The sequence below is a fragment of the Orbicella faveolata genome, unplaced genomic scaffold, assembly GCF_042242905.1.
Source record: "Orbicella faveolata isolate gen_17 unplaced genomic scaffold, um_ofav_v1 contig_14, whole genome shotgun sequence".
NCBI lineage: Eukaryota > Metazoa > Cnidaria > Anthozoa > Scleractinia > Merulinidae > Orbicella > Orbicella faveolata.
In genome coordinates this window covers 14,182,836-14,210,763 of record NW_028301541.1, presented here as the reverse complement: position 1 = coordinate 14,210,763, position 27,928 = coordinate 14,182,836, and the positions used below count along the sequence as shown (strand labels likewise).

The window sequence follows — 27,928 nt, the reverse complement described above, 5'->3', positions numbered from 1 at the left end:
GTTGAATCCGATTTTCTTAGCATGCGCAGAGTATTTGTTTCGTATTCTTAGCGAATCACATTTGCCAGATTTGACGGGAAGTTCGTGAAACGCGGACTTCCGCTGTTTCTGCGCAAGCTCAGAAAATCGGGTTCGGCCAGAGGTCGCGGTTCTTGGTGCTGACCAAACGGAGCGCGGCTTCTTGGGACAAGAATAGGTTAAAAGCTGTTTTTCACTTACGCGTAAGTAAAAGCAGAAGCAATAAGATGTTGCTAATTAGTGTCTTCTGTCAAGAAAATTCCCTAGTCAGCCTTCGCCAGTTTCGATGCCATCGAAATTATTGACATTGCATGGTGAAGCAAAGTTTTATTGTTTTACTGTAAGCTGTGTTCCTGAAAGTATGTTTAATTATCTTTAGTAATTTCCGTCGTTTCGACATGCTCCGAATAAACTATAATAGTCAAACTCTAGTATGTGAACAAAAATAGAGTTGTGCCTGACTAGAGGGCCCTTTAAAGGTATTACTTAGCAGCGCTCTAACTTAGCAGCCCCGTGGTTGTCCCGCGAAAAGGCAAATAGCTGCGCCCCAGCCACGAGATTGAAACATGAACAAATGCTCGTCTAATGCTACGAGGCATCAGACGCAATCAACTACTGGAATCCATTGATCCCACAAACGTCAAAGATTTAAAATAAAGTTGGATTTATTGAAGAATATTCACCAGGCTGTCTGTTATCCCACTGTTTATGCAAGAAAAACAACTGGAAATAGTCGAATTCCTTTAGGCCAAATGCATCGGTGGTTGAGCAAGAACGAACTTTGTTTCTATCGGTCAATTGTGACCTTACTTTTAGGTAATACTATCGCTAAAACAGTTTGACTGAAATAATCTTCTCAACGAGAACTGATTAAGACTGGGACCTAGACACTTCCTCAATCATTATCCGGGACACTGATTTCCATCCAGTGTTAGCGTCACCCAAAGTATAGCCAGGACACTGTCCTACCCATAGTTCCACTCTAACCGTGCCCTGTGGGATGTTTTCACAGTATCCCTCAAATGATCGATGATGAAGCAGATTGGGATTCCCAGATGGCCAATAGTTGTACACAACAGCTTCGATTGTCATTGGTACGCTGCATTCATTACCATTAAACTTGAAGAACCACCGGTTACACTTTTGAGAACCAACGACTCTCATATTTCCCTGGAATGAGACTTTGATCGCTGTATCAGACCGCAGCTTGTTGAACGAGCAGTCCTGGAACAAAGAAAAGTAAAACAGGTTAATATTTATAACTGAATCAAATATATCACATGTGCAATGACATAATTTGTATCATGAATACAGATCATCAGTTGTTGGTATCGTGGGTGAAAGTGTCAGTTATCCCTGCAGTGCATTTCGTTAGCTTAACAGCAGGGCCAACGTTACTTTATTCATTATCGTTATATTTTATACAAGGTTTAGATTAGAAGAGAGCGATCATGCTCCTGGTTTACCCACGGCTCACTGTCAGGAACACATATTTCTGGTTTCATTTATTACACTGATTCACAGGTGAACAATACCCATTGTAACAATTCTTTCAAACTATTTTGCAGTTATCATTTTCTATGTTCAAGCATAAATCATGGGGGGAGGAGAAGGACAAAACTAAGCAGACGTCAGCTGGACATGTGCAGGCACCATCGTCGCAACACGGTAAAATAGCGCCTATAAAAAAGTCTTTAATACTTACGCGAAATAAATACCATGAAATCTCCCCAACCGAGATATTCAATACGTTTCCCCGAGTTTAGTTTAAGCATTTTATCGTGTCACCCGGACTCTATATAAGAACGATACTCACGGTTTCTGGTCTTTAAGATACTCGAAATTCAGTCCGTGCGATTTTCCAAAAGTGTGAAGTTTTATACAAAGTAGAGAAATAGTAGGGAGCTTCATTTTAAATTCGTCTTTCTAAGTCAAGGTAAAAAATAAATTTCTGTCACTCTATAGCTATAGTTTCCTCAAACTCAGATCAACGCAGAGTCCTTACCAAGTGTCAAATGAATGCAATCAATTCTCGTCCCTCTCCTCTCTAAACCAAAAACAAGGCAAACACCATCTACAAGTAATGCCCGTTAATTCGACCGCCATCCCATTGAAGTCTCTAAATAACAGAAGCCGCCGACGATATGAATAATGTAGAGCCTTGACCCTCTGAATTTACAGAGAAAAAATACTTCAGTTCTAAGTCATCAAAGGGATTCGGCCCAATGCCCTTTAACCAGATGTTAGATCTAAGGAGCCAATGGCCTGTAAGGTGGAGCTACAAGTTTCTTAGGTCTTGCTAAGCAATAATAAAAAACTAAATGAGAATACATGCTCCGTACTCGAGTACGCAAATCACAGCTTCATTTCTTATTATCTAACAGATTTGATATCACTTTCGTCAATCCGTTACGAAACACTCAGGCTTGGGATAATATAATTTTGATTCCCATTCAAATAATTTCTAGTGGAATTCTGAATCTGACCTTTATCTTTCATTAGGCGATAAAAGTAATTTTGCTCAAAACACCAAATCCAATCAGAACATTTCTCTCTTACCTTGATCTTACCGTTATCTCGATCATCATCAGCCTTCCACACACATTGTTTCCAGTTGGTTTGTGGCACTGCACTAGAAGGACTTGTCACGCGTTCTCCTTTCTCTCCCTTATCGCCTTTTATTCCTTGATCTCCCACCATTCCACGCGCCCCTTCCATTCCCATTATTCCTGGCGGTCCACTTTTTCCACGAGGCCCTTCATTTCCTTTCTCCCCGTTTTGTCCCAGCATTCCTTGTGATCCCTTGTCGCCAGTCTGTCCTTTTACTCCATCTCTTCCCTGCGGTCCTTGCGGCCCTGGAATGCCAGGCATTCCGTTGGCTCCTGGAATACCCGGAAATCCATGGGTAGATATGTATTTCTAAGAAGACAAAATGCACTCATTGGACTAAGAAACACAGTATGAAACTTAAACAACACGAGAACAAAATGTTTTTTATGTTGATAGATATCGTGGCATGAAAAACAATCTGCATTTTTGTTTCTTACTGCTTTCGCGATATCATTCGTGTCTGTTATTAGACTTTTGGCCTTGTGGGTCTGCTTTGACGAGAAAAACTCCTGTCAATTTTGAGACAATAGTCACTTGATACCTATTTCTTAATCGGTCAAATACGTTCCTCTAATTCTTACATAACAGTGATGTTTGTTCGTTTGTGAAGCAGACTCTTACTGGGAGCGACACAGATATATCTTTGAAGAAATTTATATGAGTTATTTCTAAGAAGAAAGCAAAACATGCACAATTCTTAACTTAAACAACACGAGAGCAAATTGTTTCTTATATCACCCACTCACTCACTCATCCTCATCGGGCCCGTGAGGACTCTTAAGTTTCTGATATATGTCCATATAAATTTCAGCATGAAACCCAATCTGCAGTTTTGTCTCTTACTGCTTCAGCGGTACCATTCACTTGTTATTTCAGTGTCAGCGTGTCTGTCATTTGAATTGTGACCTTGTAGATTTGCTTTGACACGTACAAGTCCGCTCAATTTAGAGACAACGGTCACATTCTTGATATCTACATCAGTCATCTTGAGTGTCACCCTGCACCTCTCTTAATCAGGTCAAATATGTTCCTCTAATTCTTGCATAACAATGTTTGTTTGTTTGTGAAGCCGACTCTTACTGAGAGCAAAACGGGGATCATCAACATTCCTTCAGAGAATTTACTATAACTAAGGAAACAAACATTCTTATATCGCTTTGTCTAACTTCTTATTTCGGTAATCAGCCTCGATTTGGAACCGGAGACATACGCCTTTTATGTTTCAATCAGAAACCGAGCTGCCTCAAATCAGAGATACTCGAAATCATGCAAAATATCTTTACATCTCATATTCAACAGATTGATTTTCCTTACAAGAGGCAATTGATATTCAACTTTGTACCTCGCATAAGTCCTTAGTATCGCCAGTATTTTGTTGTTGAGGACTGGTAGTGGTTTCCAGTGAGTCCCCTGTTCCACAAACCACCAACAAAGCAGCAAAATACATAAACTGTGCCATGCTTCAAGCGATAAAAATATCAACACTTTATAACAGTAGAACTTTACGTCTGTGGGGTATGAACTCGTTTCGTAACTGGTTCCGTGATGGTATGTGCTCAGCCTTTAAGACGCGTCTTCTAATGTCATGGAATGTAAGTTAATGCCAGTCAGTGTAGATAAGACGCAATTTCTCAAAACAGAGGTTATAACCCGGTAAGAAGATTTTAAGTCATGGTAGGACATAAAGAGGCCTCTAATACCATAACCACCAGCAGGCTTAGTCTTGCGCTAACATTAGCTGTTAACACGCATGCGGAGTTACCTCCTGTCTCCTTCTTTCAGAGGGACTTTGACTACTCCGCAATTAGAGAGTTAAGTAAAAGAAGAGAAGTTTAGATTTTATCGTTTGTTCTACATAACGAGGTTGCATTTTACAATTATTTTTATTTGGCCATGAATGGAGTACTTATTTCAAATGGAAGGTGTGTAAAAATGATATTGAGAATCATGAATTTTTATGCGTTAACCAACTGTGTTTAATGAAGGAGTAGTACTATTCAGCAGAACATTTTAAACCAATTACTTAAATTTCTAACCTGGTTGATATGATCACTTTTACTATTTTCTGTGACAGCGTCAGCAAGAAGACTTGGAGAGAATTGCAGAACATCCAAAGCGTCAAAGAGAGAGTATATTAAGTAAAGGTCATAAGAACTAATCTTAAAAAGATGCTGTGGGATACAATGTCAGTTCAAAGAAACTAGGTAAGACTTAATTGTTCACTATGGTTAAAATTTCTCTTCTGTCAGAAATCAATGATCTCTCACAATAGTTCTCAAACAGGATTACCACGTTTTGTGTTTTGAACTGAATTTCAAAGATAAAGTACAGAACCGAGAAATGCACTAATTAGCTTTTCGGTGTTTTCGGTAGAGATAAGAACTTTGTTAAAAGATAACTAGCAGCGAAACGCTTTGATATTACCGTAAAGACTTAATTGATTATGGATGTTTTCAACCCTAATGTTAATGTTTGTTTCTTAACATGTATCAGATATATATTCCAGCATTGAAATGTAAAGAAGGGATTCATTGTTCATAAGTATAATGAACACACCTTAAGCAGTTTGGTAAATGCACCGCTGGCGTAGAGTGAAAGCATTGCCAGATGTTCTATTTTGGGGCTGTTATGTCTGAGAAAAAAACAAATTGGAAAAATACCAAGACACATACGTTGAGATTAAACTGGAACGAGAGGGTTAAAGGTGACAGTTTTCGTTGAACACACACATTCCAGAATTTACTAAAACACGAACATGCTATCCAACGGCACGTCCTGTTTAACTCAAGTAAAGGACTTCCCTGTGTAAGGGTTTAATGTTTATAACTTTGTGTTAGGTTAAGTCAGCGAGGCAATCGCTTGCTCTCTTGGAACGAAAGAGGCGCGTGGAATCTGAGACTGAGAGACCCTGCCAACAAGAAGGAGTGAAAGAACGGAACAAAAAGTACAAGATGAGGTAGAATAGAGTGCTTTTGTCCCTTAACTCATTCCTCATAACTTTTTCTCTCCGCCTCGTGTCCCAATCGTTCGCAAGCTGCTTGTGCTCTCGAAAAGGAAACCACTGTTACGAAGGCTATACGATTTTCAAGAAACACATGATAAGAATAGAATCACTTTGTCTCAGTTCCATGGTATTTAGCACTGCTGTGCTAATTGAATACTATACCTGAAGAAACAAATATTGTAAATAGAACTGAAACTTGTTTAACATCCTATCTGGCTGGAGGCTGAACATAACAGTTGGCTAATTACAAGACGTGGAGAAGCTGACTTCAGGACCACCGAACACAAGTCCATCTAGCGACAGGGAGGAAGATTTAAACCCGAGACCTCACTCCCCCCAATTTTTTTTCTTGTTTGCCTCGTGCCCTATTCGTTCACAAGTTGCTTGTGCTCTCGAAAAGGAAACCACTGTTGCGAAGGCTATACGATTTTCAAGAAATACGTAGTCGTGGTCGTCGTCTTCGACGTTGGCTCGTGTCTTAGCATCAGTTTCGCCTAACAGTATTGTCTCTTCTTCTTTGATGGCCTAGCAGGCCAATCCTTGCATAGAATTTGCGAGGGCAGTGAGGGCAAGGGAAGGTGGGCGGTGGACGAGGGGCTGCAAGGCGACGTTTTTGTTCTTCTCGTTTCTCTACGGCTTTGCGTCTCCATTCCGCTTGAAACATGGCAGTCCCGGTGGAAATGGACGGTCGCCAGCTCAGTGGATCGATTTGCCGCTGTTGTCTCCCACGTGATACACGTGATACATGCGATTAAATTGACCATTTTTAAAAAATGGTAGGCATGTTGGCCGTATTTACCTAAGGAGACCGGGAATAAAGCGTTTTAGACGGTTTTAGACGAATAATGCGACGCATTAGGACGCATTAAACGTCAGGTGAACTCAACAATGTCATAAGTCTGGAAAACCCAAGAAAAAGACACTTATACTTCTCAGAAGAATAACTCTCCTTGTCAAATACGAGAAAAATAAAACAAACCAACTCAACTGAATTGAAAATCTACTCAATCTGTAATTAAGCGAACAACAACCTCAGCTCTCACATGAACTTTATTTTTGAAAAAAACGCACAAACTTAATGCGTCTCGTATTTATCTAGACGCACTTAATGTTCGACGAATTATGCGTTTTAGACACATTATTCGTCTTCTTAAGTAAACGAGGCCGTAAGGAACAAAAAGGACTCTTCGTCATTCTGATTAACTATTTTAAACTATTAGACATTTTATATTTTTAGAAATTGTATTTAGCAGGGCCCCTCTGGATACCAGCCACTGTGCTGAATGGGCCACCCTGCATAAATAAAGTTTTACCTTACCTTACCTTACGGTAACGATGATAATTGAAAAGTTTATGATGCATACCTGAGTAAGTCTCTCGGAAGATTAATAAACAAGAATGGCGGAAAGATATTTGTGCTTTAATCCCTCGTCATTACACAAATTTCGACGCATGCTATAAAAATCATGTGGTGTCACCACGGCTAATTATAAATTAACCCAATTAAAAATTAAATTCCAAAAAAAATAATATAAAGACAAATGGAATTTTAAATTCTTAGAGCAATGCAAACGACAAGCTGTTTGGTAATGTTACCAAGTGAGGCCAGTTCTGATGTAACTTTAAAGCATTTGACCCTCTGATAGTAATTCAATTTACTCGAAAGTTTTTTCCTAGACATTCTATGCAATAAAATTACCATCTTGTGATAAATTTGATTAAAAGATTTCTACTCGTATACGCTATCATCCACGGCCTTGTGTTCCCTTGATTAGCTGAGCTATCGTACGTTATCAGCCACGGCCATGTGTTCTCTTGATTGGCTGAGCTATCGTACGCTATCAACCACGGCCATGTGTTCTCTTGATTGGCTGAGCTATCGTACGCTATCAGTCACGGCCATGTGTTCTCTTGATTGGCTGAGCTATCATACGCTATCAGTCACGGCCATGTGTTCTCTTGATTGGCTGAGCTATCGTACGCTATCAGCTACGGCCAAGTGTTCTCTTGATTGGCTAAGCTATCGTACGCTATCAGCCACGGCCATGTGTTCTCTTGATTGGTTGAGCTATCGTACACCATCAGCCACAACCTTATGTTCTCCTGATTGGTTGAGCTATCGTACGCTATCAGCCACGGCCATGTGTTCTCTTGATTGGCTGAGCTATCATACGCTATCAACCACGGCCATGTGTTCTCTTGATTGGCTGAGCTATCGTACGCTATCAGCCACGGCCATGTGTTCTCTTGATTGGCTGAGCTATCATACGCTATCAGCCACGGCCATGTGTTCTCTTGATTGGCTGAGCTATCGTACGCTATCAGCCACGGCCATGTGTTCTCTTGATTGGCTGAGCTATCGTACGCTATCAGTCACGGCCATGTGTTCTCTTGATTGGCTGAGCTATCGTACGCTATCAGTCACGGCCATGTGTTCTCTTGATTGGCTGAGCTATCGTACGCTATCAGCCACGGCCATGTGTTCTCTTGATTGGCTGAGCTATCGTACGCTATCAGCCACGGCCATGTGTTCTCTTGATTGGCTGAGCTATCGTACGCTATCAGTCACGGCCATGTGTTCTCTTGATTGGCTGAGCTATCGTACGCTATCAGCCACGGCCATGTGTTCTCTTGATTGGCTGAGCTATCGTACGCTATCAGTCACGGCCATGTGTTCTCTTGATTGGCTGAGCTATCGTACGCTATCAGTCACGGCCATGTGTTCTCTTGATTGGCTGAGCTATCATACGCTATCAGCCACGGCCATGTGTTCTCTTGATTGGCTGAGCTATCGTACGCTATCAACCACGGCCATGTGTTCTCTTGATTGGCTGAGCTATCGTACGCTATCAGTCACGGCCATGTGTTCTCTTGATTGGCTGAGCTATCGTACGCTATCAGTCACGGCCATGTGTTCTCTTGATTGGCTGAGCTATCGTACGCTATCAGCCACGGCCATGTGTTCTCTTGATTGGCTGAGCTATCGTACGCTATCAGTCACGGCCATGTGTTCTCTTGATTGGCTGAGCTATCGTACGCTATCAGTCACGGCCATGTGTTCTCTTGATTGGCTGAGCTATCGTACGCTATCAGTCACGGCCATGTGTTCTCTTGATTGGCTGAGCTATCGTACGCTATCAGTCACGGCCATGTGTTCTCTTGATTGGCTGAGCTATCATACGCTATCAGTCACGGCCATGTGTTCTCTTGATTGGCTGAGCTATCATACGCTATCAGCTACGGCCAAGTGTTCTCTTGATTGGCTAAGCTATCGTACGCTATCAGCCACGGCCCTGTGTTCTCTTGATTGGTTGAGCTATCGTACGCCATCAACCACAGCCTTGTGTTCTCCTGATTGGTTGAGCTATCGTACGCTATCAGTCACGGCCATGTGTTCTCTTGATTGGCTGAGCTATCATACGCTATCAGTCACGGCCATGTGTTCTCTTGATTGGCTGAGCTATCATACGCTATCAGCTACGGCCAAGTGTTCTCTTGATTGGCTAAGCTATCGTACGCTATCAGCCACGGCCATGTGTTCTCTTGATTGGTTGAGCTATCGTACGCCATCAGCCACAGCCTTGTGTTCTCCTGATTGGTTGAGCTATCGTACGCTATCAGTCACGGCCATGTGTTCTCTTGATTGGCTGAGCTATCATACGCTATCAACCACGGCCATGTGTTCTCTTGATTGGCTGAGCTATCGTACGCTATCAGTCACGGCCATGTGTTCTCTTGATTGGCTGAGCTATCATACGCTATCAGCCACGGCCATGTGTTCTCTTGATTGGCTGAGCTATCGTACGCTATCAGTCACGGCCATGTGTTCTCTTGATTGGCTGAGCTATCGTACGCTATCAGTCACGGCCATGTGTTCTCTTGATTGGCTGAGCTATCATACGCTATCAGTCACGGCCATGTGTTCTCTTGATTGGCTGAGCTATCGTACGCTATCAGTCACGGCCATGTGTTCTCTTGATTGGCTGAGCTATCATACGCTATCAGCTACGGCCAAGTGTTCTCTTGATTGGCTGAGCTATCATACGCTATCAGCTACGGCCAAGTGTTCTCTTGATTGGCTGAGCTATTATACGCTATCAGCTACGGCCAAGTGTTCTCTTGATTGGCTGAGCTATCATACGCTATCAGTCACGGCCATGTGTTCTCTTGATTGGCTGAGCTATCGTACGCTATCAGCCACGGCCATGTGTTCTCTTGATTGGCTGAGCTATCGTACGCTATCAGCTACGGCCAAGTGTTCTCTTGATTGGCTGAGCTATCGTACGCTGTCAGTCACGGCCATGTGTTCTCTTGATTGGCTGAGCTATCATACGCTATCAGCCACGGCCATGTGTTCTCTTGATTGGCTGAGCTATCGTACGCTATCAGTCACGGCCATGTGTTCTCTTGATTGGCTGAGCTATCGTACGCTATCAGTCACGGCCATGTGTTCTCTTGATTGGCTGAGCTATCATACGCTATCAGCCACGGCCATGTGTTCTCTTGATTGGCTGAGCTATCGTACGCTATCAGCCACGGCCATGTGTTCTCTTGATTGGCTGAGCTATCGTACGCTATCAGTCACGGCCATGTGTTCTCTTGATTGGCTGAGCTATCATACGCTATCAGCTACGGCCAAGTGTTCTCTTGATTGGCTGAGCTATCATACGCTATCAGTCACGGCCATGTGTTCTCTTGATTGGCTGAGCTATCATACGCTATCAGCCACGGCCATGTGTTCTCTTGATTGGCTGAGCTATCGTACGCTATCAGTCACGGCCATGTGTTCTCTTGATTGGCTGAGCTATCGTACGCTATCAGTCACGGCCATGTGTTCTCTTGATTGGCTGAGCTATCATACGCTATCAGTCACGGCCATGTGTTCTCTTGATTGGCTGAGCTATCGTACGCTATCAGCCACGGCCATGTGTTCTCTTGATTGGCTGAGCTATCGTACGCTATCAGTCACGGCCATGTGTTCTCTTGATTGGCTGAGCTATCATACGCTATCAGCTACGGCCAAGTGTTCTCTTGATTGGCTGAGCTATCATACGCTATCAGCTACGGCCAAGTGTTCTCTTGATTGGCTGAGCTATCGTACGCTATCAGTCACGGCCATGTGTTCTCTTGATTGGTTGAGCTATCGTACGCCATCAGCCACAGCCTTGTGTTCTCCTGATTGGCTGAGCTATCGTACGCTATCAGTCACGGCCATGTGTTCTCTTGATTGGCTGAGCTATCATACGCTATCAACCACGGCCATGTGTTCTCTTGATTGGCTGAGCTATTATACGCTGTCAGCCACGGCCATGTGTTCTCTTGATTGGTTAAGCTATCGTACGCTATCAGCCACGGCCATGGGTTCTCGTTTCTTCGAAGCTCCGATGGGAAGTTAAGAGACATTACTGGATGATTAAATTCACCGTTATTTCATTTTAAAAACTGTATCTCTAAACTCTGCGACTGTGAAGTAATGGCAGGAAAAGTACGTATATAGAATGACAAAAGAGATGCCGATACAATTTAATATCCCCTTTTGATCACTACGGCCCGTTGACACAAACACCACCTTGGCCCCTAACAAAAGCTCAGTTAATTTTATATCTAAAACCCTCGTTTACACGACCGTCTCCTTAAAGCCATCGAGTACCACCTTGTAAACTTGTAATTTTTCTTTTCTTTTAAAATTTACCTCGTTAATGCTACAACTCGAAATTGATTTTTAAAATGGCAACATACAAAATGAAACTGAAAAAACTGTAATGAGTCCCCATAAAATAAGTCAGTTGTGTTTAGTAAACTGCGAATAGAAATCAATGGGAAAGTCACAATTAAATTAGCCTCTTTCAGGCGTTTAGTTATCTGGGCGCAACCGACAGGATAGGGGAGAAGCGCGGTGCGGGGCGATCCCTAGCCTCTCTCTCCTTTCGTCGCTCCAACGTATTTTCGCGCTACAAGCCAAATAACTGAATGCATCCGTGGAAGAAGCTACAATTAAATTATATAAAGCTTTCACAGAGCGGTTTTTATTTAAGTGTCGTAAAGTAACTGGTTTTGCACTACTATGCTACATAATTGACTTAGAAAACTTGCGCCACTTTTTCATCCAATCAGAAGTAAAACCAAAACCAAACATGACTTACTCGCACAGGTTTTCCCGCGCTTTGCGTCAGCTATATGTTATAACAACTTCGAGTTTTGATTGAATCAATGTACTGTCTGTGTCCTTTTTAATTGGCTGACTTGATTACTTTGGTTTTGGTTTAACGACATTCAATTGAAAACCGCTCTAAATAAACAGTAGCCTCCATTTTGCGAGGAAACATGCTCGGATATTTGTCCGCGGACATTATCTGTTCCGAGAAGGGAACAGTTTTCCGAGAGCGTAGCTCGAGGAAAACTGACAGCATTCAGGTATGGATAATGTCCAAGGACAGATATCCCAGCATATTTTCACGCCAAATGAAGGTTATCGTGTTGATTATCCTTCAAATATTTTTGCATCTCTTGCTTAACTTAACTTGACATATGGAAATTTGTTTTTGAGTAATTATACGGTAACATGGAATATTGAGAAAAAACACTGTTTAGTCATCAGTGCAATGCCACTACAATCTGTAGAGTAGCCATCATACCGAGCTTTTGGAACAAGCATTTTACTTCCTCAACTTAGAATTTATTTTAATGGTATTACATGCAAGTACTATGTAATAAAATTAGTTTCCAATCATTAATAAGTCAAGTGCACGTGAAAAGTAGATTACATGCATTTCGTGAATTTTTGTTGATTTTCTAATTTAGAAAATTTTTATGCTACACTAATCACATTTATGGCCTTATTTTTACCTATTCATATGGCTAAAACAGTTTCACTAAAAACACACAAACGTTTCAGTTCTAACTACAATAACTTTTAATAAGCATGAGCTTAAGGTCATTCCCCAGTATTGCATTGCGCATCCCTACTGCTATGTGGGAGGCGCGGTGGCCTCATGGTTAGTGCGCTCGTCTCCGGATCGAGCGTTCCGGGTTCGAACCCTGGCCGGGGAAATTGCGTTGTGTTCTTGGGCAAGACACTTTACTCTCACAGTGCCTCTCTCCATCCAGGTGTATAAATGGGTACCGGCGAACTTAATGCTGGGGGTAACCCTGCGATGGACTAGCATCCCATCCAGGGGGGAGTAGAAATACTCCTAGTCGCTTCATGCTACAGAAACCGGGATAAGCTCCGGCCTGATGGGCCACCTGGCTCGTATGCAGACTTTACCTTACCTTACCAGTATTGCATTGCGCATCCCTATTGCGCAGAATTTCACGCGTGACTAGCGCGCGCTCATTAAAAAATGGCGGCTTTTTCTTTACAGCTGGACCTCGGTTGTGCCTAAATCCTACCGCTCAGAAGGACAACCGAGGAGTACTAAGAGCGAGTTTCCGAGTCGAGCAGTTTTCGGAAATTGTCGGCTATTCCAATATGGCGGACTATACCAATCACATAAATATGCGAATTGCCAGTGGTAAAACTATGTTGATCAACAAGACAAGTACGTTCTTATTCACCTGACAAGTTAAGAATAATGTGTAGAGAGTAAAGCAGTGAGTTGTTCGGCAAATGCGGTATATTTCTTTAGATCTCTTCCCGTCTAGTTCGTAAACCGTAAATTTGTACGCCGGCTAACACATTACACTGTAGACGTCTTTGACTTGTAATAGGCACAAACGTTTTTAAATACGTCGTTCCTTCAGGACGAATTTTTCTACTGATTCGGCGGATCCCCGAATTCAAACTTCCTTTGCCTTGTACCTCTGGTCGGTAGGATCTTGGAAATACTACCGTCCAGAGGGACAGCTTGTGTATAAGGTAATTGGACTTTAGTCCATGCACATTTTTATTTGTAGAATAGTTTGATACATTGCTCTTTAGCCTTACACTACACTAGATTATCACTCTACAGTAACATTTCAGATTTCCGTGATCTTGTCCCTCTGGCCGGTAGCATCTTGAAAATACTACCAGCCAGAGGGACAGCTTGTGTGCAAGATAATTGGACGTAAGTTCATGCACAGTTTTATTTGTACAATAGTTTGATACATTGCTCTTAAGTTTTATACTAGACTAGAATCACTCTACAGTTGAATCTTTTCAGTTTTCTGTGATCTTGTCCCTCTGGCTGGCAGGATCTTGAAAATACTACCAGCCAGAGGGACAGCTTGTGTATAAGGTAGTTGGACTCAAGTCGATGCACAGTTTTATTTGTATAATAGTTTGATAATTGCTCTTATTGCTTAAGTCATAAAGCAGGCTAGAATATTGAGGATTCCCATTTATATGAAGGTTATCAGACACTTGATTTCAATGCCTTAATAAAACTTATTTTGCATTCACTCCAAGTGAAACAGAGTGCCAGGAAGTACTAGGACACATTTCTTACATGTCCAGTGGGCTCAAGTTGTACACATCAATATCTAATATATTATTTTGTGACTTACATACTCTGTGTAAGGAAAGAGGAATCTCTTCAGGAGGATTGTTAAACTTAAAGAGTTGGATACTGTTCCTTAGCATTGTAAGACTATCTGTTTCTGGAATAAACACAAATTAAAGTAACGAAAATGGCCTTCTATTGTCCTTTTTTTTTGTGAATGGTGTTCACCTTTAAACAAAATAGGTTTAAAGAAATCCTTTATTTAATCAAAACGTATTACCTAAAGGACCCTGACCTGACATACTCAGAAAGCCACTCTCATTGCAAAATTTCTAGTCTATTTCCCTCATGTTTATTAAGCCTGTATCCCGCAAAGTCACTTCTAAAATGAGGCTTTTTAAATAACAGGTGTAAATAAGTGTAAATAGTTAATAAGTGTAACCCCAGTTACCCTAAAAATTAATTAGATTGAATAGTTTGCTGAGTTTGCATATTTATGCACCCATGAGTAAAATTGGGGGGGAGGCCGGGGGGCGGGAGCCCCAGCAGAATAGGGGGCAGGAGGCAGGAGAGGAAAGGGTGGGAAGTGGGAGTTCTACAAAGGAAGGAATCATTTATTAAGCATTACAATACTTTCAAAAACAAGAACCCAAATGTTTTTTGACTTACATTTAGCTTATCTTGAGATTTCTGGACTGAAGGAAAAATTAAATCTGCCCTTGGACTGAAAAACTGAGGCCAACTTCTGGTAAAATTGGAAACCCTTTTACAGTGGTTATATCATAGGTCATAAAATGTTGTCATTTAAACTATCAAAAGACGTGAAGAGCTAGAGGAGCAAGGCTGAAAACAAAGGAAAAGAAACGCCAAAGGATTGCGCAGCTAAATGATAAGTATGTGTTTTGAGTGTCCTTATTTACAGGGGACAGGGCGAAACAGAGGAGGGCGGGAGTTGAGATAAAGGTACGGGAAGCAGGAGAACTGGGAGGTTCTGACCCCCTTTCGCCCCCCCTCCCCACCCACCCCCCCCCCCCAAAAAAAATTGTTAAACAACAGCTTAATTGAACGCACTTAAATTTTTTAGTCAGCACACAAAACAATAATATAAATGGAACAAATAGAGCTACAGTTGCATTAGGAAGCTTATAGGGGTCCTTATGGTGTAGGTAACAGAGTTAATGATCTCCCACCCCCAGTAACTAGTCTCAGACAATGTAAATTGCACGTGATGAAATTGGCACAAAATAGGCAGAAAATTCAAGTGACAAAGACTCTGGCGGTCATGTTGGATGATAAGAACAATAAACTAAGCTAATTCTTTTGTTAATGGTCATCCAACATGGCAGCGATGGCGTCAGTTAGATATATGCCAGTTAGTTAGATTTACGGTAATATAAATGTGCCAGGCTCTTTGTCTGCACTTAGTCCACACAAGCTCGGGCTCTTTTGACTGAACATTTTTTTACACATTTTAATTGAATCCCTATACATAGGATACACCTAAGCAAAAGAATGATTATGATTGTGGTGTCTTTGTCTGTATGGTAAGCTGTGCAAATACCATATTCTATCAATTACCATGTCTCTTTAAATAATCAGCTTGGCTTCAATTAATTCAAATCAAAGTGTTCATCTTTACCTGAACTGATCACTTGTGTTAGTGATACATTTTAAATTCATTGGTATTATCTATGTTTAGTTTCTAGAGCATCTCAGCAGGGGACAAACTCCTATTATTTCAACCAGGTATTTTGAATCAAAAGCAAGTAATAATAATAATAATAATAGATTTGTATAGCGCCATATCCATGGCTCATGGCGCTTTACAGTAAAAAATGTTATTAAAAATAAAATTTACATTAAAAATTTACATCAGTGATAAAAAATTACTAACAAATAAAATAGCTAAGCTGTAAAAATGAAAGTAAAACTAGGAATCATTAAAACCTTTAAATAAAAACTGACTAACTTAACTAAGTGACTGACTAACTAACAAGCTAAACTATCTAATCTACTAATTAACTAACTAACCAAAAGTCTAGTTATAAAATTTGTTAAAAAGATATGTCTTTATACAAGTCTTAAAATCTGATAGCGAGCCGCTATTTCCAAGATCCTACCGACCAGAGGTACAAGGCAAAGGAAGTTTGAATTCGGGGATCCGCCGAATCAGTAGAAAAATTCGTCCTGAAGGAACGACGTATTTAAAAACGTTTGTGCCTATTACAAGTCAAAGACGTCTACAGTGTAATGTGTTAGCCGGCGTACAAATTTACGGTTTACGAACTAGACGGGAAGAGATCTAAAGAAATATACCGCATTTGCCGAACAACTCACTGCTTTACTCTCTACACATTATTCTTAACTTGTCAGGTGAATAAGAACGTACTTGTCTTGTTGATCAACATAGTTTTACCACTGGCAATTCGCATATTTATGTGATTGGTATAGTCCGCCATATTGGAATAGCCGACAATTTCCGAAAACTGCTCGACTCGGAAACTCGCTCTTAGTACTCCTCGGTTGTCCTTCTGAGCGGTAGGATTTAGGCACAACCCTGGACCTCGCCATAGAGGTAAATCGTCATTTTTTCGCAAACGAGTATCGTTAACTATCATTTTTTTCTGTTGTTTTGAATTGAGTAATAAATTTCTCTGTGTAAAATAAATATGGACCAATTCTCAGTGTAGAACCAAAAGCAATCGTCGGAAACGTGAATTTAGCAATCAATCGTAGCTACAATCATGGTGCTATTATAAGGATTTATATGGGTATAAACAAGGTGCTTTTGCTCCTAAAACATGTGGACCCCTCATTTTTATTACAAAATTTAAGTTCCAATAATATAAACAATCGATAGGCAAAGTTTCACAAAAATCTCAGTGCAGGTTCTATTTCAGCGGAATGACCTTGAGCAGCGACAATCTCGATAATAAGAACTGATCAGTTAGGACTGGGACCTAGACACTTCCTCAATCATTATTCGGGACATTGATGACCATCCAGTGTAAGCGTCACCCAAAGTACTGCCACTAGGACAAGATCCTATCCACAATTCCACTCTAACCGTGCCCTGTGGGATGTTTTCACAGTATCCCTCAAATGATCGATGATGAAGCAAACTGGGACTCCCAGATGGCCAATTGTTGGACACAACAGCTTCGATTGTCATTGGTCCACTGCATTCGTTACCATTAAACTTGAAGAACCACCGGTTACACTTACTAGAAGAACCAGAGACTCTCATAATTCCCTGGAATGAGACTTTGACCGCAGTATCAGACTGCAACTTATTAAACGAGCAGTCCTGGAACAAACGAAAGTAAAATAAGTCAGAACTCATATAAATAAATTTCATCACATTTTGGCTTGATTTGTATCGTTAACTGGGATTAACTGAACACCGATCATCAGTTGTTGGCTCCGTGGGAGAAAGTGTCAAGCTTGGTGTTAGCCTGCTGGTATGTTAGGCTGCTGGTATGTTAGCCTGCGAGCAGGCTCATGTTCGAACACAAGCGCGAGCGGCGAAGCCGCTAGACGAGAAAGTGAGCCTGCTATGATCTCTGCAAATTTTTCATTTTCACCCCGGAAACCGCAGAAAAGAATAAGCCAACTAATTTTCACCGAAAGTATGAACTTTGGTAGCTCAGATTTCTCGGGAAAATTGTAAATCTTTTTCATAACAACATGCAGGCCTAATATCCGTCGTTGACAAAGTTTTGCCGAAAACAAACCGTCAAAGTTTATGTCCAGAAAGGACACTCACTTGATTCCAAGTGATTTTGCTTTGGCAGACTGGTCTTTGATGATGTTGATAAACGGGCAAACCCCTTCGTGTTGTTTCGTTGCCCGCTTAACGTTTGCCATACATTGTGTCTAGAATGTTTGGAAATTCAGGGGCGGATCTAGCGGATCTAGGGGACAGCCCCCTCTTTCCCCCCCCCCCCCCGCCCCCGCCTATTTTGGGTTAAAAAAAAATCACAGAAGGAAAAGCCGACATAGCAAGGAAAGTCTTGGGCCTGGCTGACCAACCCGCCCATGACTCAACCTTTGAGTGTGTTCGGTTGTGTAGTGAAGGCAAAATATGTCGATACAGGCAGGCTCACTTTCTTGACGCCTCTTCACCAGGCTCTACCCTGCCGGATTGCTTCACTCCTCATCGCTCACGTGTGACTCAAAGGTGAGCTTGCTCGCAGGCTAAAGTGGTGTAAGGAGCTACCCTTAAATCTAGGGGAGTGAGTCAATCTGGGTGAGTTTTTTGCCAGTCTATCGCGACCGAAAAGTAAAACAAAATTGCAAGTTTGAGTTTCGCCTGAATTGCAAAAGACGCTTGATGTTTCATCAAGACCCACTAAGTTTACGTCTGTAGATACACAGGTCGCCCAAGCTCTCTTTATGAATCACACAAGCAACACAATATGGCATCAAATTATAAGGGTTTGTATGGAATTTTCTTAGGGCTTGCCAGAAGTTGCTCGGCAACTTTTTGTCAACTTTTTTTGTTTCGAGCAACTTTTGCATTCCGAGCAATTTCTAGTTTTCTAGTTATCGGAGCAGCTTTTAGGGCTATAATTGACCATGCTTCCAGTTTTACAATGTTTCAGTAGACAATTTGTGAATTTCCTCTGAAAAAAGAGCAGTTCCTCCCCTCTGGGGCAGGTCATGGGCGAAAGATGTATGCAGCCGGGCTGTTAGGTCAGCGGTTTTATAAAGAAAATCCAAAATGGCGGACGCAGATTCACGCTCCACTGATTCGAGTGTATCAGGTTACAAAGGTCATTCAGATCCTTTGAGGATAGCCGCATAAGCAGGGGCAAGACTGAGTACTCCAGCGAAAATGATAATGGTTAGAGGTCTTGACTGTGAACAGCAACGACAATTTTACTGGCTCATAATAGAACCCTTATAAGATTAATATTGTCATATTGATATTGATGCGTAGTATTTACTCATACGTATTGTGAACAAACTTATTCAGCGTCGCTGGTTACAACGCAAAATTGCACAAAAATGCTCAGAAATTTTACTTTTGTGTAAAGATTGAATATTTTTGCATCAGACCAAATAAAAGAAGAGAGAGACAAAAAAAAAGTTTTTGCTTTTTGTAGCAAGTTTTGCTCAACTTTCGTTACAAAAGGCAACTTTTGACTTTTTTTGGAGCAAGTTTTGAGCAACATGACGGGGTTACCAAGCGGGTTTCAACGGTCGTTGTGTCGCGGATCAAAAGGACACGGAGCTCTTCCATCATTTTATCGTTTCACTTGGGGACACGAAGAGCCGCCTGGCGTCGCTCGCAGGGCTGCAACTGTGTGGCTAGAGAATTGAAATGGAAGATCAACCTTTGCCCTTGAATTCTACGGTGGATTTGTGGCCGTGGGTACATTTTAGCCTAGGATTTTTGACTTCGTTCGGCAGGCTGTCCCGACTGAAGTGTTTCGCCTTGTCCTCTCTTTATGAAGGGAAAACCGGAATTCAAAAAAGTCGGTTAAATCAAGTTAAATTGGTAAAATAACCACACCAGGAACAAACAGCACACGTATGGAATAAGTTAAGTGATTTATGTTGAGAATTTTCACTTTTAACTACCTTCACGGATATCATGTAGAAAATCCGATACAAACCCTTAAAATTCGATGTCATATTGTGTTGCTTGTGTGGTTCATAGAGAGAGCTTGGGCTGCCTGTGCTTGGACTTGAAAGTGCACGCGCTGCACTATGCAAATGACTACTTGTACGCGTCAGACTTTCCTTTCAAAAACTTTTGCAAACTCGTCAAACAGGCAGAAACAATAAGAAACCATCAAAAACAGGTTTTGGTTATGATTAAGCATTGTTTGAGAAACTCACAAATTAACTCGATACAATAGGAGAGAGTTTTCTTGCTATATTCGTAAGCCAGAACCATGGATAGTAAAGAGACTATCCATGCCAGAACAAACGCAAAAGCGTTCGCGTTAATAACAATAATAATAATAATAATAATAATAATAATAATAAAAGCGCGTTATCTAGCGCGAGCAGATCTTATTATTCATTCACAGCGCGAAATTGAAGTCTTTTTTTCGATCTTGAAAACTTACCTTTTCCATTAGCTCAGAGCATAAAACTACATATAAGCGCCCTGATTCTTAGTCCCTGCCTTATTCAACGCCATCACCGTGAAAAATCCGCTAGAGAATCTCGCAACTCTCACCATTTGATCACGCAACGTGACAACATCCAGACGAAAACTCCTGACATGTGCGTGGATCCGTGCGGATATATGTCGTCGGGATGGCGCAATTTGTTCTAAAAGTAGCAAAATTGTTCGATATCATAGGTGCGCGGAGATCCCAAGACTTACAGTCTCCGTCCCCGATTATGGCTCCTGAATGTATCTAAAAGGAAGAAGCTTAGCAGGCAATAGTTTTAACACCTCCGTGAGATAACGAAAAATAGTACCTTTACCATCTGCATGTGTTTATTATCTCATACCAAAAGAAAAAAGACGGTAGCAAATGCCATGATATCTCTCCCAAAGGGACCTTCAACACCGTTTCCGAAGTTAATTAGGCCAAACACTTACAATATTGAATTGTCTCATAAGAAAAATTTCTTTGAAAAATTAGGATCCCTAAAGAAAACCTCAAGTATCTGGTCCCGAAGAGACTGATCTATATACGGTAGAATAAATATTGTTAAAACGTTAGCCCTCTCCAAACTTGTATTCATCTCCAGTGTTATGGAGACTCCCAAAAAATTTGCAACAGAGGTCAATAAAATAGTGTTCGGTTTTATCTGGAAGCAAAAACCCGCTAAAATAAAAAGACAACCCTCATCAAGAAGAAATCGGATGGCGGTCTTGGCATGAAAGATTTTGTTCTTTTCGATAAGGCTTTGAAACTAACTTGGGTAAAACGGCTGTGCTCCGACTCAGATGCATCGTGGAAGTATATTCCAAAATCGTTTCTCTCTACTCTCGGGGGCACTGAGCTCTTTTAATGTAATTATGACTACAACTTTCTTGATCTTAATGGCCATCTTCCTGAATTTTACAAACAAATTATTCATCATTGGCAAGAAATCGTGTCTACGACACCTCACAGTAAGACCGACTCTACTGTCTCAGACAATCTGGAACAACAAATTCATTACGATTGCCAAAAAAATGGTATATCTGCCTCATTGGCACCGAACAGGTATAAAGCAAATTTCAGACCTTTTCGACGAGCATGAAAATTGCTTCCTGCCTTTCCTTTCCTTGCGCAATAAATATACGCTAAATTGCAACTTTTTACAATATCATAGTCTTTTATCTGCGATCCCTCAAAGTTGGAAGAAGCTCCTTCACGTTAATTCTGGCGACTCTACTACACCCCCGCCGCCAATCTGTACTATAACATGCAAGATGTTATACGACAAACTGTTAACCTTAGAAAATCTTCCTCCTCCCACTTCAGAAAAAAACTCTTATCTTACGGCATCGCAAAAGAGAATCTAAATAAAATTTATCTTCTGCCGTTCAAAGCCACAAAAGAAGTTAAATTGTCATGTTTCAGCACAAAATTATACACAACATTTTAGCCCCGAACAGTATATTATTATACAAAATGAACAAGGTTGCCTCCCCATCCTGCCCTTTCCGCCCCTATGATAGTCAAAACATACGTCATTTGTTTATTAGCTGCCCGCAAGCGTCTTCCTTTTGGTATAAGTTCCAAAGTTGGTGTTCTATCGTAAGTGACGCGAGTTTACTTCTCTCCGAGCCAAATGTATTATTTGGAATTACTCGTCCCTGTACTCACCGTTTGACCCTCAACCACCTCATAATGCTAGGCGAATACTTTCTTTATATCAACGCTCTAAATAATACATGTTCGTTTTCAGCGACTTCATCTCATTTGTGCAGGATAAAATCGAGATAGAAAAATATATTGCTGCCACGTTGAATGATGAAAGGGAATTTCAACAGAAGTGGAAATTCTTTCTCACCATTTAAGGCCTTTCCCTTAGTAATTTTTTGCGAGGTCTTTTTTTTTTTAGTTTGTTTGTTGTTTCTTTTTTATCTTTTTTTCTATAATTAAGTAATTACATTGTATTGTAACTCCTTAAGTAACGTGATGTGTAAGCCATAATAAGTATTTATTGCGTATTGAAAGTAAGTAAGGTAATACCAAGTATGGAAAGAGGTTTTTTTTTTTTTTTGATGTATTGTAAGTGATGTTTGTAAGACAGTAAAAGCGTTAGAAATAATAATAATAATAATAATAATAATAATGATGATAATGATAATGATAATGGTAGTCATAGTCATAGTCATAGTCATAGTCATAGTCATAGTCATAGTGATAGTCATAGTCATAGTGATAGTGATAGTGATAGTGATAGTGATAGTGATAGTGATAGTGATAGTGATAGTGATAGTGATAGTGATAGTGATAGTGATAGTGATAGTGATAGTGATAATGATAATGATAATACAGTGTATTGTAAGTAGGTTAAGTATTGTGTCGTGTTGTAAGTAGAGTAAAGCAATGTAAGTAATTATGCGTTTAGCACCAATAAAAAAAAAAATTAGGCCAAACGCAAATGTCAGTCACCCCAACACTATAGTTTCCTCAAACTCCGTTCAATGCAAAACCTTTACCAAGCGTCCGTGAAATCAAATCTCCTTCTCCTTCCAAACAAAAACACGCTAAGCGCCGTCTAATAATACCTAGTACTCAGTCCACACCCAACTAAATAATAGAAGGCCTAATAAAATTTAATAACTAGTAGCGATTGAATCAGAGATTATCAATCAATCAATCCTTTATTTGTTACAGCAGGTTTATAATTACAAGATTGAATGAACAATATTGAATCGGCAGTCAAAAGGCTGATGTGGACCTGCTTGTAATAGTAAAATAACTAAGATAAAAATAAAACAATAATTATGAGAGCGCGTTCGACGCCCTCACTTTAATATGTATACCTTAAATAAATCATTTCACCAGCTGACTTTCAACCTTTGTCTATTGCTAAAATCAACATTTTTCAGCAGCAACCGAGGTTTTAAAGTCAGATATGCATAGTGTCAAAGTCCATGCTAGTAACGAGGTCACGATTTCTTTATACGTTGCGTGACGCCGCCACTTTCTGTAGACTCACAAGTTTCATAGAATATTAAATTACGTACATTATTCTAAGCTGGAAGCACAAATTTAAGCTAGCATTTGCAGTCGCGTGCTCGTTTATCGTAAACAAACTCCGTGCGACTGATTCGAGCATTTCCCCTGATGAATAAAGCAGACTTTTGGATCTTGCCTTTAGAGTACTTTTCCACCGATTCCAAACAGTAAAATTTCGACCGGATAAAGACTGAGCTATCTGTCGCGACTGAAACTAATCAGTATGTGCAATCAAAAATGTAGGTGTTCCCACAGTTAACATACCAAAGCCGAGTCCCCGGGTGGGGAAGGAGGGCACTGCCACATATGGGCTATATAGGCATGTGCCGCTGTGAACGGTATGGTTTTCAAGCAGTTTACTCTAGGATAGGGTATATAAATCAGAGCGTTTGGGTCTAGAATAGGGTATCATTTTCCACAAAACTGACTGGTTGGTTGAAGATTTCATCTAGAGTAAGGAAACCAGGGATTGCCACTCAAAAATATAAAAAAATTAAATTGGCAAGTTTAAATTTACGCAAATCAGCCTCAACAGTGTCGATAGATGCGAGGATCTTGGGAGTTTACTCTAGTACAGGTTAGCAAAATTCAGCTGAACTAGCTCTGGTATAGGCTAAGGGTTCCAGGGTCCAAGCGGCACATCCCCACCCAGAAATTCCCAAAGTACCCCCCCCCCCCCGGGGGCCAAGTCGTGTTAATAAACAAAGACAATTCCCGCAGATTTCGGTAAATGCTACCGTCGAAGCGTTTAAATTCACCAAAATCTAACGCTGAGAGCACATAATAGCGAAGCGTACGGCGACTGAATGAAAAGAAGTCAAAGAAAGATCCAGCGGAAAGACGACCTCACATGGCCCGCTCACATACCGGTACTCACATGTTCGCCACATGTCTTATCACATGTCTTAGCCTTAAACGGTACCAGTTTACTGGCCGTGACATGCCCCTGCAAAAATCAAACGGGGCGGCTGAATTTGCTAAGACTACTGCAACCTCGATCGACTTCGCCTGTATTACGCAGGAAGCCCAACATGTGGACACCAACAGGGCTTTTCAGTCTATTTAATTAGATATTTCCAGAATATTTTATGTAGGCAAACAAACCAGCGCGAGTTCTTAAATCGCAAAATGATCGGGACACTTGGTCAAATAGCCAGCACTCAATTAAACAATATCTACACTCATAAAGTAAAAAAGACATGAAAACAAGAGAAAGCGGCTATTGAAAATATTATCCGGAGTGCTGCTGCACGAATCGCAGCAACAACGCCTTGAGTTTTCGAATAGCTTCACTTCGAGGAAACCGGTCGCTTTGTGAGTTTCACCGCGGACAAGATTGTGCTACAGTGACCTTTAGTCCAGTTGTATCTGCCAAATCCTACGTTATCACAACAGCAACAATTTAGGAAACCCTCTTCTTTTATATGGGGGGAGCGAATTTAAAACTATAAAGGTAAACTGCTATGACCCTACAGGTATGTTTTCAGGAAACGAGAGACAGCGTGACAATGTCGGCGGCGAAAGGTCATATATGCGAATTAGTTCAAATTCTGTTTAATAAACCTTCGAAAGGAGTGTAAACTAGTGACCTTTTAACGAATTGTTTTGAACTTGGATACTATTAAATGAAGATCATAGACATAAGTATGCGCTGAAGAACTCAAAGTAATCCATCGGCCGTGAAATATTGCAATTGGGAGATACGTGTGAAAGAGAAACGAAATAGACCGATTTCGATATATTAAAATTCAGGCTAAAACAATAGACTTAAGTACGAGGCTCTGGGGAATAACTACAGAGTTTGAGGGGTTTATTCCCCAGAGCCTCGTGCTGAGGTCTATTGTGTTAGGCTGAATTTTAATATATCGAAATTGGTCTATTCCCGCTTTGTTTACACTGATACGTATGCGGCGATAAAGCAAACCCTGCTGTGGATCACAATTTTTCAAAGATACTCTTTGTCTACCAAAACAACTATCATTTATTTGTAGAATTCTATTAGTATACTAATGCAAATACTGCAATCTGATTGGCTGAGCTACTCGTATACTATCAGCAATTAGAGTGCAGTGGCCGGAGGTCGTCTACGAAATGGCGACGTTGTTTTCGTTTCAACAAAGTTCTGAAGGAATATTTTGATGCAAATGGTTAAATTAATTCCGGAGAAGACTAAAAGAAAGATATTAACGGTTTCTTGACATTAAAAATCTTGAAATTATTGAAAAAGTGATGAGCGCGCGCACACAACTTCAATTTCAAATGACAATTCAATCCGAGCGATCTTTCAAAGGCGCAAAGTTTAATAACACTTCGAGAAGTACTTGGAAACCGTTATTTGAAGTAAATTTCAGTTAGAATTCCACTAAAACAATTAGATTATTCGCTCTCGATTTCTATGAGGCCTTGGGCTTAATCAACTATCACCTCATAGAAATCTCGAGCTCATAATCTAATTGTTAATTAGTATCATAAAATGATGCCCTCTGTGTGCAAAGAAGTACTCAACTCAAAGCTTGTAGACCGTGAATAACTTCGTGATTGTGCGGATGGCTGATGCGCTTACCACTTTTGATGCAATAACCTTGTCAATAGACATAAGATATACGTGACAGTCCAAATTTTAGAACCAGGATGAAAACTGAAGACGATATATCGTGTTTAGGCTTCAGGACGTGATATAAAAGTTGCCACACTCGTCTTCGAAGTCTCCAATCGAGTACTCAAGATGCTCGAAAAGTATACTGAGCTGTTCTAATCTGTAGCATTCATTTTGGTTAATCTACTCTTTGGCGCCCTCCAACGTTTATGATGTGTATTTCCTGTCAAGGCTGGACAGAAATTACAAGGTAGAAAACTAGTAGTTATCGACAATATGAAGAATAAACTTGAATAAATCAACTGAAAACAAGAGAGAATCTATAGCGCTTCCTGCGTGAATACAACCCGTGACGTCACAACGTCCTTAAACTCGGTTCCAGAGCCCGGACACAGTCTTGCTTCAAAAAGTCGATTTCGGCAGCTAAAAAAAGCACTTTCCGGTAGGATTTCACAGAAATAAAGTTCAATATTATTTTAAGCACGTTTGAAACTATAGATTGTGCTAATAAAAGAGAGTACGAAAATTTCGTTTCAGTGGCACTCTAAAGATGTAATATCAGTTTCGTCACCATGATATGAGACCAGCTGAAAAAACACTTCGGTTAATAACGGCATGATTCTCTCTCATATAAATCGTTGTCGAATTCTGAATCTGAATTTTAACTTACATTAGGTGATAAAAGTAATTTTGCCCATAACCATTGGGAATCCGAACATTTCACTCTTACCTTGATCTTACCGGTATCTCGATCATCATTCAGATTTTTCCACACAAATTGTTTCCAGTTGGTTTGTGGCACTGCACTAGAAGGACTTGTCACGTTTTCTCCGTTGTCTCCCTTATCGCCTTTTTTTCCTTGATCGCCCACAGTTCCACGTGCTCCTTTTATTCCCATCATTCCTGGCGGTCCGCTCTTCCAACGAGGCCCTTCATTTCCTTTCTCTCCCTTTTGTCCCAGCATTCCTTGCGATCCCCTGTCACCAGTCTGTCCTTTAGCTCCATCTCTTCCCTGCGGTCCTTGTGGCCCCGGAATGCCAGGCATTCCTGGCATACCATTGGATCCTGGAATACCCGGAAATCCGTGGGTAGATATGGATTTCTAAGAAGAAAGCAACAAATGCATTCACTGCACTGAAACCCACAGTGTTAAACTTAAACAACACGAGAACAAGATGTTTCTTATGTCGATAGATATTGTGGCATGAAAAACGATCTGCATTTTTGTCTCTTATAATTACTGCTTTAGCGATAGCAGTTACTTGTTTTTACAGTATTGTTAGTGTCAGCGTGTCTATTAGTGGACTTGTGGCCTTGCGGGTCTGCTTTGACAAGATAAAATCCTGACAATTTTTAGACAATAGTCACGTTCTTGATATCTATATTTTAATCAGGTCAAATATGTTCCTCCAATTCTTGCATAACAATGTTTCTTCGTTTGTGAAGCCGACTCTTACTGGGAGTAACATGGCCACCATTAACATTCCTTGAGAGAGTTTACTATGACTTAGGAAGTAAACATTCTTATATCGCTTCACCTAAATTTTTATTTGAGTATATCAACCTCGATTTGGAACCAGAGACATACGCCTTTTATGTTTCAATCAGATACTGAACTACCGCATATGAGGACCACTGTAAATCATGCAAAATATCTGTACATCTCATATACAACTGATTGATTTTCGTTAAAAAAGGCAATTGTTATTCAACTTTCTACCTCACATAAGTCCTTGGTATCGCCAGTATTTTGTTTTTGAGGGCTGGTAATGGTTTCCAGTGAGTCCCCTGTTCCACAAAACACCAACAAAGCAGCAAAATAGACAAACTGTGCCATACTTGAACACTTAAAACGATCAATATTTTATAACAGTAGAACTTCACGTCCGTGTGGTATGAACTCGTTTCATAACTGGTTTCGTGATGACATGTGCGCAGCCTTTAAGACGCTTCTCCTAATGCCAGTCAGCGTAGATAGGACGCCAGCAGGCTTAGTCTTTAGCTAACATTTGCTGCCAACACGCATGCGGAGTTACCTCCTGTCTCCTTCTTTCGGAGGGACTTTGAGTACTCCGTAATTCAAGAGTTACAGTAAAAGAGGAGAAGTTTAGATTTTACCGTTTGTTCT

At 40.7% G+C, this 27,928-nt stretch overlaps 2 protein-coding genes across 2 annotated transcripts; both read right to left on the bottom strand.

Annotated features, from left to right (window-relative positions):
• Positions 1-665: 665 nt before the first annotated feature.
• Positions 666-4,225, bottom strand: LOC110047384 (uncharacterized). Its single transcript, XM_089286721.1, has 3 exons — positions 3,971-4,225; positions 2,578-2,937; positions 666-1,242 (listed from the first exon to the last, which is right to left on the bottom strand). Exons 1-3 carry the CDS (start codon positions 4,085-4,087, stop codon positions 889-891), a joined length of 831 nt encoding a protein of 276 aa, XP_089142847.1. The 5' UTR covers positions 4,088-4,225; the 3' UTR covers positions 666-888.
• Positions 4,226-16,375: 12,150 nt separating this feature from the next.
• On the bottom strand, positions 16,376-27,708 carry LOC149114129 (uncharacterized). The gene is made up of 3 exons (XM_089286718.1): positions 27,521-27,708; positions 26,531-26,902; positions 16,376-17,362 (listed from the first exon to the last, which is right to left on the bottom strand). Exons 1-3 carry the CDS (start codon positions 27,635-27,637, stop codon positions 17,003-17,005), a joined length of 849 nt encoding a protein of 282 aa, XP_089142844.1. The 5' UTR covers positions 27,638-27,708; the 3' UTR covers positions 16,376-17,002.
• Between the last annotated feature and the right edge of the window lie 220 nt (positions 27,709-27,928).

Coding starts and splice junctions, on each gene's coding strand:
- LOC110047384 (XM_089286721.1), bottom strand. CDS start 4,087: ATGGCACAGTTTATGTATTTTGCTGCTTTGTTGGTGGTTTGTGGAACA. Junction 2,938..3,970: donor ATACTAAGGACTTATGCGAG/GTACAAAGTTGA, acceptor TTGTCTTCTTAG/AAATACATATCTACCCATGG. Junction 1,243..2,577: donor GAGATAACGGTAAGATCAAG/GTAAGAGAGAAA, acceptor TCTTTGTTCCAG/GACTGCTCGTTCAACAAGCT.
- LOC149114129 (XM_089286718.1), bottom strand. CDS start 27,637: ATGGCACAGTTTGTCTATTTTGCTGCTTTGTTGGTGTTTTGTGGAACA. Junction 26,903..27,520: donor ATACCAAGGACTTATGTGAG/GTAGAAAGTTGA, acceptor CTTTCTTCTTAG/AAATCCATATCTACCCACGG. Junction 17,363..26,530: donor GAGATACCGGTAAGATCAAG/GTAAGAGTGAAA, acceptor CGTTTGTTCCAG/GACTGCTCGTTTAATAAGTT.